Source organism: Cheilinus undulatus, linkage group 13 (assembly GCF_018320785.1).
Source record: "Cheilinus undulatus linkage group 13, ASM1832078v1, whole genome shotgun sequence".
NCBI lineage: Eukaryota > Metazoa > Chordata > Actinopteri > Labriformes > Labridae > Cheilinus > Cheilinus undulatus.
This window is the reverse complement of record NC_054877.1, coordinates 39764317-39778413: the sequence shown is the minus strand read 5'-3', so window position 1 is coordinate 39778413 and position 14097 is coordinate 39764317. Positions and strand designations below refer to the sequence as shown.

Genomic DNA, 14097 nt, shown 5'->3' with positions numbered 1-14097 from the left:
AGATCTGGAGCAAGCATGACACCTGTGTTTAACCAAGAATACTGAACTTTATAAGTATGGTGTAAGAGGTGTTTCTGTAGCAGAAGAATACAATCACATTTTGGCTTTAAGGCTTCAACCTCATCACCTGCTGCAGATCAGCTTTACACACTGAAATTCGAGGAGAGATCATATCTTGAGTCCTTTAGCTGCAGCCTGCAGGTGGATTCTAGGGTGTTAGTGGAGCTGAAGAACAAGCAAAGTACAATCCAAGGAAGCAGTGCATTTGCAGAGCAAAGGAAGTTTTTGGAGATCTTGCAGCTTAAAAAAAAAAAACACCTGTTTGCAATGGGGCATGTTTGGTAGATGTTAGTGGAGAATGAGGCATGTCATGTCTGCGTACGGCTAGACTTGACTGCCTGAAGTAGCTCACGGGCATTGCACCCTTTAGTTTTTGACCATTGTTGACGCAATGTTTTGATATGTATTTCTGACGGCTTCAGAAAGCAATAAAACAAATCAAAGTAAAATGCATGTGAGCGCACATATTTTCTACCAATTTCACCAAATGACAGTCTGTCACTGTAATGCACTGCAAAGGAGAAGAGTGCCCGCTAATGTAATCAGGGATTTGCAGTACAGTAAATGATGCATGCTCAAAAATATTCAACATCAGCAGAGCAAATGCTTTATGTTTAATTCAGCGTGTTTGTTAGGCCTGAAGGATACAAACAATATGTTTTGGCAAGAAATACTGAGTGCAAACATAACTGTGCTTGTTCTTGTTTGCTGAAAGGAAAACTTCACATGTGAAGCTTGTTAGACCAGAAAGTCTTGAGGATTACCAAGATGTTTTTTGTCATATGTGAGAGGAGCCTCTGCATTCTTCTCGGTCATGGATGCCATTTTTTCCCAGTCTCTTTCTTATTGTTGAATCATGAACACTGACCTTAACTGAGTCAAGTGAGCTTCTGGGTTCTTTTGTGACCTAACCCTGGATGAGTCGTTGATGCACTCTTAAAGTAACTAACCCGACCCCTGGGAAGGTTCACCACTGTTTAAAGTTTTCTCCATTTGTGGATAATGGCTCTCTCTGTGTTTTTTTTTTTTTTTAGTTGTGACCCTTTCTAGACAGATAGATGCCACTGATTTGTTTCTCATCTCTTCTTGAATCTCTTTGGATTGCAGCATTCCATGTTGCTTTTTTAGATCTTTTAGTCTACTTCACTTTGTCAGACAGGTTCTTTTTAAGGGATTACTTGATTCAACAGGTCTGACATTAATCAGGCCTGGGTATAGCTGGTGAAACTTTGTGAAGCTTGGTGAAGCTTTTAAAAAAATGCTGTAGAATCACAGTTAATTCATGACTAAACAAGTAGGAGCAATTCCTTTCTGAGCCAAGTAGGTGTGGATGGCTTTTTCCCCCAATAAATGAAATCATTATTATTTACTCGGGTTGGCTTTGTCTTACATTAGAACTTATTTGATGATCTGGAACATTTAAGTGTGACGGATATGCAAATAAATAAGAAGTAAGCAAGGGCACTGCAGGCTTAGACCTGCTGCTTCAAGGTAAAACAGTAGTTTATTACCTCTTCATGTCAATGAGCCAAACTTGTGTAAAAACATGTATTTTGATGTGTGCACTGCACTTAATATGTGCATGTTTACTTGCACTCTGCAAACAGAACATTATGTGGGTGTATTTGTGCAGAACAAGAGCCAAGGAAAGCTGCACATAGAGAATGTACTAGGAAAAAAAACATACTAAGTAGCTACATTCAATTGAGTTGAAGTGAATTAAATGAAGCAGCTCAGATTTCTTCAAAGCTTTTCATTGGAAACAGCAAGTCTGCGTGGCAGTGTAGGGGGGAGAAGATGGATGTAGTGGATATGGGAAGGCAAACAAGAGGGGCGATTAAAAGAGAGGAGGATAACAAAGCAAAACAATGAGGCCACCAGAGTTGGGAGATGGATGGTGGAGGAGAGAGGCAGAGACAGAAAAAGAGAAAGGGGGAGGCAGAAAGAAGAGGGAAAGGAAAAAGAAGGAGAGTAGGAGAAAAGACGAAGATGGGAAGAGAAAAGCGTAGAGAAAATGTGGGATTAAGAGCCTTAAAAAGTGTGAAAAACACCACTGGAACAAAAAAAAAGAAGGAATTAAGAGAAATATATTTAGACAGGAAGATGGAGTGCCTACCACCGCTGTCTCTGACGGTGAAGTTGAGAGCAGCGCTGGACTCCGGAGGGATGCTGAAATACACGGTGCTGTCATTCCCTCCCTCATCTCTATCAATCGCCCGCAACACCTGCACCACCTGAAACACAGAGATAGAGAGCAGAGGAGATTGGGTGAGGAGGAGGTGTCGCTGTGTGTTTGTGTGTGAAGGGGATGCAGAGCGCACAGAGAAAAGAAGGTAATGGGAGAAATACTATCGCAGAGGGAGAAAGCTTTTAGCTACAATCCATTAGGCGACGTCAAAACAAGCCGAACAATTAGAACAAAGACACGAGCAGATTGTAAGAGATACTCACACCGAATAAATAAGTGAATATGACTGGAAGCGTCCTTCATAGAGGCAGAATAGTGTGGCTTTCAATTCTCTAATAGCATGTGCACAAGTCTACAGAGGCATTCGCAACAAAATTAATCTAGAAAAAAATCTCACGCTGCCTAAGCTGATGTGTAATTTCTATCTAATGAAAACTCAAGACATCATTATGCAAGACATCCTTTCAGAGATGCTTTTGAGGGCTTGTTATGAGACTGAATGCCAGGATGAAGGGTGTTGCATGCTCTCTGCAGTCTCTTCAGGCCTTGAGGAGATTTGTTATGTGCAGTTGCATTATGTTATCAGATCCTGTGTGTGACTTTACAGATGCCTTTTTGGCTAATGACTCGTCACACTGAGACATGCATACACAAACCCGCTACACATGCAAAGATATCATAATCTTAAACTGTCAGATCAGTCACATCACATCACAGCACACACGCAAACACAAACATGAACATCACAGGCGGGAACAAATTAACGTTGTCGCCATAGAATCACAGATTTGGTGGCAGAACAACAAAAAAAATAAAAAAAGACACAAGCAGAGCAATGAAAACACCAGGAACAACAACAGATGGGCCAAGATGCCCAAATTACAGCGACGGAGCCAGTGTGGAATACAGAAGATGGAAGGGAGACAGAAAGGATGGTTTCCAGGGATTGATTGAAGAGCACAGAGATGATTTCTATAATTGAGATAGCATCAAATAAGAGCAGCATGATGCAGAAAAACAGAGAATAACACAAATAAGAAAGACGGATGACAAGCAGGAGGAAGTCAGTCTGAGAGGAGAGAGGAGTTTAATTACAATGTGAATAGCTGCTTCGTTCTGATAACAAGCCATGGAGGATTCACCTGCCTCCATGGTGAATGGGTGCTGTATGCTAAGCAGATAGAGCTTCCTCTCCATATGCTCCTATACTTTAACAGGCTAGTCTTTGTGTTACAAGCTCCCTTATTTGAAAGGAAGCAGCTTTGAAGTGCTGTATGTTTCTTAAAAGGCAACACTGCTGTGTGAAATAAAGGCATCTAACTCTCGACAACCAGCAGCACAGACCTTGTACATGATCATGCTTTTGTATTTTGTCTGTCACAGTTACAATAGAGATAACTTTAATCCTGACTGAAGGTGAATATCTTATGTGTCTTTTATGCTCATGCCTTGTCACAACAGTTTGGGTTGTACACAGCAAACAACACGTAAACCTTATCTGAGGAATACAAAGACGCTAATCAGACATGCTGAACAGCAGAGCTAGCTATAAATCTGAACTCTGCCAGGCAAAAATAATCATAGAATTCAAGATTTGTTAGTTTCAGTATTGGGGAAAAAAATCTTAGCTCCTAGCTGCCCTTTCAAAACTGGAAAAATTAAAAAATTACAACCCAATTCAATTCAATTACTAAACAAATCCCTCAAAAGTCCCAATGACTGTTGAGGGATTTGTATAGGAATAGAACCAATAAGAAAAATCTCAAAAGCAACCTCTTTAAACAACTAAAATGTCTATATTTTGGATGCCAGCTTGGCTTAGTGGGTGGAGTGTGCACCGATAAACAGAGGCTGTAGTCCTTGCCGCACTAGACCCTGTTTTGTACATGTCTTTCAGTCCCTCCCTATCTGTTTCCTGTCCCTCCAGCTATCCTATCTAAATAAAGACAAAAGTCCACAAAAAAGCAGATCATAAATAAATAAATAAACAAGGGTGTTTGTTTGGCCAGGTGGGTGGGGCACCCATATGCCGAGGCTATAATCCCAATCAGGACTTAACATTTACAGCCGCCAACTAGCCAAATGCGGGTAAATCTGAGCTTTGGCGGGTAACAGAGTGACCCTAACTTGCCACAGTGGCGAGTTGAACTTTTCAGTGTCACAACTTATGATTCACTCCGATCATGCTTGTCTAGCGCCAGCGTTTATGCTTCAGATGCTTGTTGTAGTGAGGCCGTTTGAAGGCAACAGTTTCCCCCAAAATAATTGAAAAGAGGCTGGTCTTGAACGGATGTTTGTGCATTTTTGCGCAGCCTAAAGGGGTTTCATGCTGTATAACTATGACACACACAAACGCTGCACTCTCACATATATACTTACACACATGCGCGCTGACGTGTTGGTAATGTAGACTGAAGGCTTCTATCTGTTTGGGGGAAATGTTTCTGAATGTTGGAGGATAAACACAGGATCAGCATGTCAGCTCCGTTTGTGTGTATGCACAATCCAGCTGTGAGTCTCTGTTGCTTGTGTGAGCCAAGGTGTTCAGTGTGTCTAAATATAAATATAGTTTGACATGATTTGTCAGAGTGGAATTTAGAGACATGTTATTGTAATCTGCTGTTTTTCCCTAATAAACAGTCAGTTAACAGTCAGTATTTTAATATTTGCCTAAACTTAATATCCATTGAAGAAAAGAAAAATCTAGGAGTCACTGACTCTGATGACTTCCTCTACAGCGCAGCACAACACATATCTCTGTAGTGTGGTGTTTCATACGTACAGGGAGAGGTGCTTTATTAAGAGAGCTGATATTGATCATACTGATGAGAGAAACTAGAGCAAGTGTGTCATGCTATATATATATAAAAATTTGGCAAACAACACAAAGTTTAAATACCACAATTGTGGCTAGTGGAAATACCAAGTGGCTAGTAAGTTTAAAAAACAAAAAAAACAAACAAACAAACAAACAAACAAACAAAAAAAACACTAGCCATTGAGGCTGGTGGGCAAAAAAAGTTCAAGCCCTGGTCCCAAGCACAGGTCTGGACGCTGTCTGGTGCATGTCTTCCCCCCATTCTATCTCCCCATATTTCCTCTATCTCTTCAGCTATCCTATCCAAGTAAAGGCAGAAAAGCCCCCCAAAAACTCTTTGAAAAATAAGATGCCTATATTTTCAAGAAATGGTCATGTAGTCCTTTAGAAACACACTTTGATGAATTTTAGCACACCTGCCAACGGGGGAAAGAAAAACAGAATGACTTTTGCACAGTGTGCACTGCCATAAGCCAGTTCATTTGCTGATCCTGATGCTGATGTGGTATCAGGAAAAAGGCATGGGATGTTATTGACAGCTGGGTAGCTAATAGTCTGCATATTCATTGTTGTTGAAGGCACCCCGACAATGCCAGAAGGCATGTCACCCTGGTTGAGAAAGGCTGGACAAGAGTATCTGGCCACACATCAATTATTGAATTCAGGTGTTTTAGTCAGACCCATTGGCACAGGTGTATAAAACCAAGCACCTAGCCATGCAGGCTCTATTTGCCAACATTTGTGATAAAAAATGTGTAGTTCTGAAGAGCTCAGTGACTTAAAACAGGGCACTTTGATGGATGTCCCCTTTGCAGTGAGACAGTTTGTGAAAGTCAATGGTTAATTATATTATTAGAAAGTAGAAGCACTTAGGAATAACAGCTACTCAGGTACGAAGTGGAAGACCATATAAAATCACAGAGCAGGGTCAATGACTGCTACAGCTTATGGCGTGTTAATGTAAGCCAAATGTAGCATTGGGAGCTTCAAGGAATAAGTTTTCAGCTGCATGCAAGCCTCACGTTATTAAGTCCAATGCCATGCATCACATGGAGTGGTGTAAACCCATCGACACTTGTCTGTGGAGCAGCGATGCCGGGGGAACATTACCTGTCTGATATTGTCTGCTATTTACTAAATATTGTAGCACTATTTCTGTGTTTCTACCTGACACATCTCCTAGCATATTTACAGGAAGGTATAACGCTAATTAAAAAAGAGCTCATCTGCTAAAACAAAGCTTTTCTATCAAGTGACTGCAAGAGAAAGCGTCAAGGTTTACAGTCCAGTCACAGATGACCCTTGTCTTGTGCATTTTCATTAATAAACCTGTCAACAAAGTGTGCTGCCATCTTGTTTCTTAAGTTTTTTTTTTTTACCATTGCTGATCGGTCTCCTCTTACAATACAAAGGTTAAGTCCAAGTTTTTAAAGTTATCTCATTGCATTCTGGGTGTAAAGGTTACACCCAGGCGTGACTCAAACAGAGCTTGAGCCCCGCTAGTTCACAGGGTACAACTTTAAATCAGTCATGACTTCTAGCCCTAACTCACTGTAACACTTCGCCCAGGGATGCAACCAGCTGGTGCCCATGGGGGATTCCCAGGGCCGGATGTTTTCGTGTAGTGTATTTCCATTCTAGTGTTTACCCTGATAACTTTAAATGATTATAGCGATAAGCACAAAATACAAATAAGAGGGATGATTTATTCTTGCCTAAATCTGGTACCAAGTCATGGTAGTGTGTTCTATGCACCCTGCCAAACCTGGACTCCCTGCTTCCTACAGCTGAGAGGCAGAACAGCTACAGATGCATTGTTTTTGACTGATTTACCACCAGTAGAGAAATATCATGGATTTAGAATGTCAGATGAAAACTACATTACATTTTAGTCCAGTTTTAGTCATCTTGATGAAAATTGAACTTACTCTTAGTCAATTTTAGTCATCAAAGATCTGTTTTTGTTAGTCTCAGTCTAGTTTTTGCCATGGAAAAAAGGCTGTCAACGAATAGTTTTAGTCAAAGTTTTAGTCAACGAAATTAACAATGTCTAGCACAAGCCTGAGGTAGTCAAACTGTGGGATTGCTCAGATTGACTGAAGAGATAGCAATTTGCTTCAAAGTGTGCTCCATGTGTGGATCGCTGCGTGGACTGAGTATGTGAAATTTGAAGGTTATGTCAACATCTCTGACATGTTTACGTATTTGTGTCAGTGTGTGTGGCATTTGTGCTGCCTTATACAGCATGAATGCCATTTCATCTGTGCACAAAGAAGCACCAGCACACAGAAAGGCCGAGCTATTTTGCAGTATTTTGGAGGAAAAGTTTCCCCCTATGAGCTGGCCTCACTAAATCACAAACTCTGGTGCTAACGGTCAAGCATAGTTGGAGTGAAACACAGGTTGTGATAATGATAAATCAAACTCACCAAAGTGGCTAGAGGGATTCAAGCTGCCACGGCTAAAATCCATCTACATTTGGCAGGGTAGCTGGTGTTAATGTCAAGCCCTGCTCAGATACACCTAAGCTGACTGAGATACACTGTAGTGTGGAGCACAAAACTATGAATAAAACTGTGGTTAGAATAAAATGTCTTTCTTTGCCTCTACCTGTGTGAAATATTGAAAACACTCTATAGCAGACAAAAATGCACTTTGATTCGCTCCCACCACCTCACATCTGACTTGGGGACAAAACATGAAAGGTGTAAAATCAACACATACAGCCCTTCCTCCAATGCAGGAACCTGTCAATGACAACCTAAGGCTGCCTAAAATCTGAACTTTTTCTGAACTGAGGGAAGCTTTAGTTGCAAGGTTCTTTTTAGTTTTCTTCACAAATTACAATCCACAGTGCTGCAGACAACCCTTGAAAATACCTTCAAATTCCTCTTAATATTCTATCAGCAGTGCCAAAATTTAGTTCCAGGAACTAGTCCCCAAGGTGGGAGGAGAGGCATGAAAACAAAAGCAGACGCTGTGACAACGGCTATATGTCAAATTATGTTTTGTTATGCTCCTGCAGTGGAAGAGGACTAATAGACTGCAACAATTTTCACTGGGATTGTCCCATTTTTATAGAGAGAAAAGCTTGTTCCAGCAGAATAACAATACAGAGAAGATGCTGTTGGAACGAGTTTTTCATAGAGAATTCAAAATGCAGCTTTGGAAAAGACGTTTTTATGCAGACCAAAATACACTAACATCAAAGGCTACTGAAAAACATACTGACCTGTCCGATGGAAGAGGAGTCGCACAAGGCTGTCGTGTATTGTCTGTCCAGCTCGGGTGCGTTGTCATTCAGGTCTAACGTCTCGATCGCAACCACAACTCTGGATACCTGGTTGGGATTGTCTGAAAGAGTCAATCAGAATCAGGCAGCTGAGAATCTATTACTCTGCAGACAGCAATATGTGAAAAAAAAAAAAAAAAAAACACAAATACATTTCCAAAAAAGTTGGGGTGCTATATATGTAAATAAAAACAGAATGCAATGATTTTGAAATTGCATAAACCCATATCTTATTCACAGAGGAAGATACACAACATACTGAAACTGAGACTTTTTACCATTTCATGAAAAATATCAGCTCATATTGAACTACCAAGCAGCAACACATCTCAAAAAAGTAGGGTCAGAGCCATATTTACCATTGTTTAGCATATTCTATTTTGACCGTTCTGTAATTATCTGGGAAGTGAGGAGACCAGTTGCTGGAGTTTTGGAGATGAATGTTGTCCCATTCTTGTCTGATGTAGGTTTCTAGCTGCTAAACAGGGTTGGGTCCTCTTTGCCGGATTTTTCCTGTGATGATGTGCCACAATGTTTTCTATTGGTGAAAGGTGTGGACTGCAGGCAGTGCACTTCTGCACATTTGCTCTTTGACTGTGAAGCCATGCTGTTGTGAAGGATGTATGTAGTTTACGGTGTTTTGCTGAAATATGCAAGAATATTCCTTAATAAGTATATTGTCTGCATGGGCACACACGTTGCTGTAAAACCTCTATACAAATTTCAGCATTGATAGTTCCTTTCCATATGTGTACGCTACCAATGCCATAGACATTAAAGCAAAGTTAAATCCAAAGTTTGTGTCTTAACACACTAGATATGTTGGAATATGGTTGCTGTAAACATGTGAAAACGCTGAGATCTATATGTGACTGAATTCTGGATTTACACCATTAGAAATTTTTTCACCTCTTTCCTGGCTTGGTTTCATGTGGGCAAGACCAATATGGGGCTCATGATGTCATGAGCCCACAGTGGGGAGTGACCTCGCCCCTCTAACACTACAATATAAAATCACAGAGCAGTTCATCTCAGTCCAGTCTGTTGTTAGCTGATGTCACTTCCTTTATTGGAAGCTAGCAGTCAGTTAAATGCTGCTTTTTTGTTCATTTTGAGGTAAATTTGCCAAATCTATCGGCTACAGTGGTCTACGGATCATTGAAAGCATCAGAACAGAGTTTTGAGCCAGATTATGGACTTCGTCTCTTCCTCTAAGTTTAGCGTAAGGTCAGGGGCAGGCTGATAGCGTGAGTGCTTTCCTTTATTCAGATTTTAGCATCCTTTTAAATTTAAGATGATTGTATTTCTCCTGAGTGGGCGTGGCTTCAGCTCATTTAACAGACACGCCCACACCATCCTAGAGCAGATTTTACTGCCTCATTTTTTATGATTTTGAAGCTTAACTTTATAAATCTAGATGTTTTTTTCAACTGAAATTTGACCTGGGGGTTCATAACACAATGGCCTATGATATACCAAATATAAACACAGAGTTATTTTCACTTTACAGGGTCTTTAATGCAACCTCATACCGTCAGAGATGCAGGCTTTTGAATTGTGTGCTGATAATAAGCTGGATGGTCCCACTTCTCTTTAGTCTGCAGGACATGGCATTCAAGGTTTCCAAAAAGAATTTTAAATTTTGATTGACCACAAAACAGTTTTCAATTTCGCCTCAGCCCATTTTAAATAAGCTTTCGACCAGAGAAGATGGCAGCATTCTTGGATCGTGTTCATATATTGCTTCTTCTTTGAATTATACAGCTTAACTTAGATTCGTGCAAAATTTGTTGACAGACAATGATTTCTGGAAATGTTTCTGACCCCACACAGTGATTTCCAGTACAGAATCATGCCTGTTTTAATGCTGTGCTGCCTGAGGGCTCAAAGATCAAGAGCATCCAGTATTGACCTTTGTTTTAGTCCCTTTGCACACAAAGATTTTTCCAGATTTCCTAAATCAAAGCTATTTAAAGTGGTAGCAATTTGACAGTGAGGGGTTTTTAGGTTGGCTCTCTGAAATGCTCCTGTTGTACCCAGTCATGTTGCTAACTTGTTGCCAACAAAACCTAATTAGTTGCACATGCTCTTCTAGCTGTTTTTCATTAGTGCCACTTACTTTTCCAGCCTTTTGTTGCCCTGTCCCTACTTTTTTGAGATAATTTGCTGCCATCAAATTAAAAATAAGCTAATATTTTTCATAATATTGTAAAATGTCTCATTTTCATCATCTGATATGTTGTTTATGTTCTAATAAAATGTAAGCTTATGAGATTTGCAAATCATTGCCTTATGTTTTTACATTTACACAGGGCCCCAACTTTTTTTGGAATTTGGGTTGTATATGAAAACAGTTGTTCAATGCTGCAAAACCCAGAGTATCCACAGACACAGGTGCACCTTTCCACTCCATTAAATCCACTTGATTGTCCTCACAGGTGAGTTTAAGCTTTTTACCGTTGTCCAGAAACTTCACCAGCACTCAGATCACATTAGAGAGCACACAATTGGCTAAATGTTCAGCAGCATTTGGTTCCATTTGGCTTGTGTTAGAGCTCACAGGCTCTTCTGCTTCTATAGCAGTCAAATTTTTCCACATCAAACTGTTTCCTTCTTAGCCAAAGCATCTCACAGCGCCGAGTGTGCAAGTCTGTACAAGAGAGGGAGAGGGAGCAGAAGAGGGATGCAGAAAGCAGTCAATCTGCATGCAGTTACACAAGGGCGCAGTTTAAATGGATTGGCAGAGGGTCTCCCACACCCCATTCATTTGGATATGCACACACTCAGACATGAAGTTCTCACAGCCATGCTTGAAATGCACTGAGTCAGACTCTGAGCTGAACATCCCATTTCAGGGCTGCTCTTGCATGGCTCAGACACCATCCAGGCTCCCCAGCACATATCTTCACTCTTTTATCTAAGCAGGCAACCTTGCAATGCAGGGGGTGGGGGGCACACTTTTTTGTAAACCAGCACACACTTCAACACGGTATTTTCAGATTTGGAGCCATAACACTGTGTCATGGATGACAGCGACCGGGCTCCCATCGCTGAAAAGCTGAAAATGAGCTCTCGCTGTAATGCCACAGGGTGAGCTGGCCTGCCCGTAGCCATGGCGGAGCTCCTACTGCGCTTTATGTCAACACAGCTTGTTTATTAGATAGAGCTCATTATTCAAGACAGGCACTCACTGTGCTGCCTCTGCAGTCTGACCAACACTGCTGCCACGAGGAGCTCTGAGTAGATTTTAAGTAAGGATTAAGTTTGTCCTGAGCAGGACTTGGCAGGAAAACAACATCCCTTCCCTGCACACTGGACAGCTCTCTCCAACAATACTTTCACTTTTACACCAAACAGTGTGAGTGATTTTTTCAGGCCGTACTCAGGAGGAGAGCCAAATAATAACTTGTCATCTGCCAAAAAGAGACTCATATCCAGGATTTAGAAGAAGGCTGGTGTTAATCCTGAAATGTCTAAATAACAGAATAGATGGCTTGTCATTGCCTTTCAAAATAAACCATGCAGCAAATTCAAAGCATTTTTCCTAGCCTGGCACCACTAAAAGCAGGAGGATTCATTTGTCAGAGCCCTCACAATTTCATTAAGATGACTAATGTGACTGGTTTTGGTCTGAAACCACTTCACCTAAATGCCTTGGTTTGATTGAGGCCCAAATGCGTATTATTTAAGGAGGGATTTATTCTTAAAAATTAGACTCTTTCCACTGTTGTCCCTTCAAAATAACAAAAGGTTCTCACAGTACCACAAGACATACTTGTCAGAAAGGTACATATCTTTCTCATACTTGTAGCAGAGGCCTCACTTTTCAACAATGAAGCCTCTAGTTGAAGGACAGCCTTAAGAAAAAGCAGGAGCTTATATCTTTTTCAAAGAATTAATATTATTAACAAAGGTTTTTATTGTCCCCAAAGCATGTCAGATGTCAGAAATGGCATAAGGAAGAACTGATTAGATTTTGGGAGTGATCCGGATCACCATCTGGATCCAGGAATTTTTTAAAGGATTCTTTACTATTGGGAGATAGGGCTAATAGTGGGGGTCTGTGCTGTTACCACTTTACACCAGGAGATGGTGAACATTAGTAACCTAAGCAGCATTTTTGGTGTGTTTCTATTCAAATTTTTGGAGTTTATAGACTTTGAAAGATGCATGCCCGGTCGAGGAGACGAGTCGGAGCGTAACAGATAGAAAGACAGCGAACTGTAGCAAGAATACTCACAATGCTGGGAGGAATAGAGGAATATTCACCCTCTGCCATAACTTTCAGTCGTCCGGTGAGACCATGGGTGAGACTGTCAGTGCGTCTGTTGGCACTGGAAGGCAATGCGTCTGCCATGACAGTCCACACGTAGTGAAGGCAATGCTTTGCCTCGCCGTGCTTCCACCCCACTGGGGAGAAAGTTATCGGCGTTGTGGTGGGGGACATATGGGGCCATGGTGGGGGTATCTTGGGGGGGTACAAAACACTGCGAATAGTGACGGCATCGGGAATAACTAACACCCCGCAGGCAGAGACCTGGTAGAAGCCTAGAGTAGAAACCATGAGAGAAAACGCACAACCAATAGTAGTGGAGGCTGCCTGATGATGTCAGAATATGCAAATTAATTGAGTAAATTTACTCCCAAGAGATGTGTTAGAAGCCGTAGGATAAAACGCACAGCCAATGGTGGTGGAGGCCGCCTGGTGATGTCAGAATACACAAATTAGATGAGTGAATTTACTCCCACCACAAAGTTTGGGTCATACTGAAGATTTTTCTCATTTTCACTACGCCTTCATCTCTAACCACTTTCAAGCTACAGCCTTTTGAAATCATGAAATCAAAATTGAATATTTTCTTGAAAAAACTCCGGCACCCAAAGGGTTAAGCTGTGATAACTATATTTACCTCCACCATGGAGGTTATGTGATCGGACGGATCACTGTCTGGATCCAGGAATTTTTTAAAGGATCCTTCACTATTAGGAGATGGGCTAATGGCGGAGGTCTGTGCTCTCCGAGTGCTTTTCTAGTTGTTAATTAAATCATTGCTGAATGCATTGTTTTTTTTTTTTGTTTGTTTGTTTTGTTTTGTTTTTAGAACAAATGCCTTTGTTACTCCTGTCTGAGAACATTATTGACTTTGCTTATCCCATGCTAACGGACTGCACCAAACACTGACATCAGGGTGAAATTCATAGTGTTAGTGGTCCACAGGTAATTCTAGCACTGTGTGAATAGTACTTTAGTGTCATCTTCCTCATGGAAATAAGGTAGTCATAGTTTCAGTTAACAAATTAACACTAGTATGGTCATAAATGTGTGAAAAACATTCATTGCAGCCACAGATTCTGGAGACTCTACGCTCTTTACAGTTATCAGTTACTGCTAGCTTCATGGAGCTATTTTACTGACTAGAAAGACAAATAACTGCAACAATTTTAGTCTAGCCTATATCACAGTAAACCTTATCACTTACCAATAGAAAATGAGTTCTGCACCATAGCAATAACTTCACTAGCTAGGTAGAAATTCTTTCTTTCTGAAGATGTTGCCATCTTGAAAAGCTTATTAAATATACTTCTGATCTTTCCTTATCAGATTCAGGCCACTTTCATATGTGGTTCTAAATCAGATACTTATCTGATCTTTTGGAATCCGACTGCAGCATGACTGCAGCTAAACAAAAAACATCAGATCAGAGAAAAAGATCAGAATTGAGCATTGAATCTGAAATG

At 40.8% G+C, this 14097-nt stretch overlaps 1 protein-coding gene across 1 annotated transcript in view; it reads right to left on the bottom strand.

Moving 5' to 3' along the window:
- LOC121520241 overlaps positions 1-14097 on the bottom strand; it is a 389305-nt gene that overhangs the window by 19914 nt on the left and 355294 nt on the right. Inside the window, exons 10-11 of the mRNA XM_041803615.1 lie at positions 8299-8420; positions 2177-2294 (exon numbers count right to left, since the gene is read on the bottom strand). Of these exons, the coding sequence (XP_041659549.1) occupies positions 2177-2294; positions 8299-8420 (240 nt within the window). The remainder of the gene's footprint in view (positions 1-2176; positions 2295-8298; positions 8421-14097) is intronic.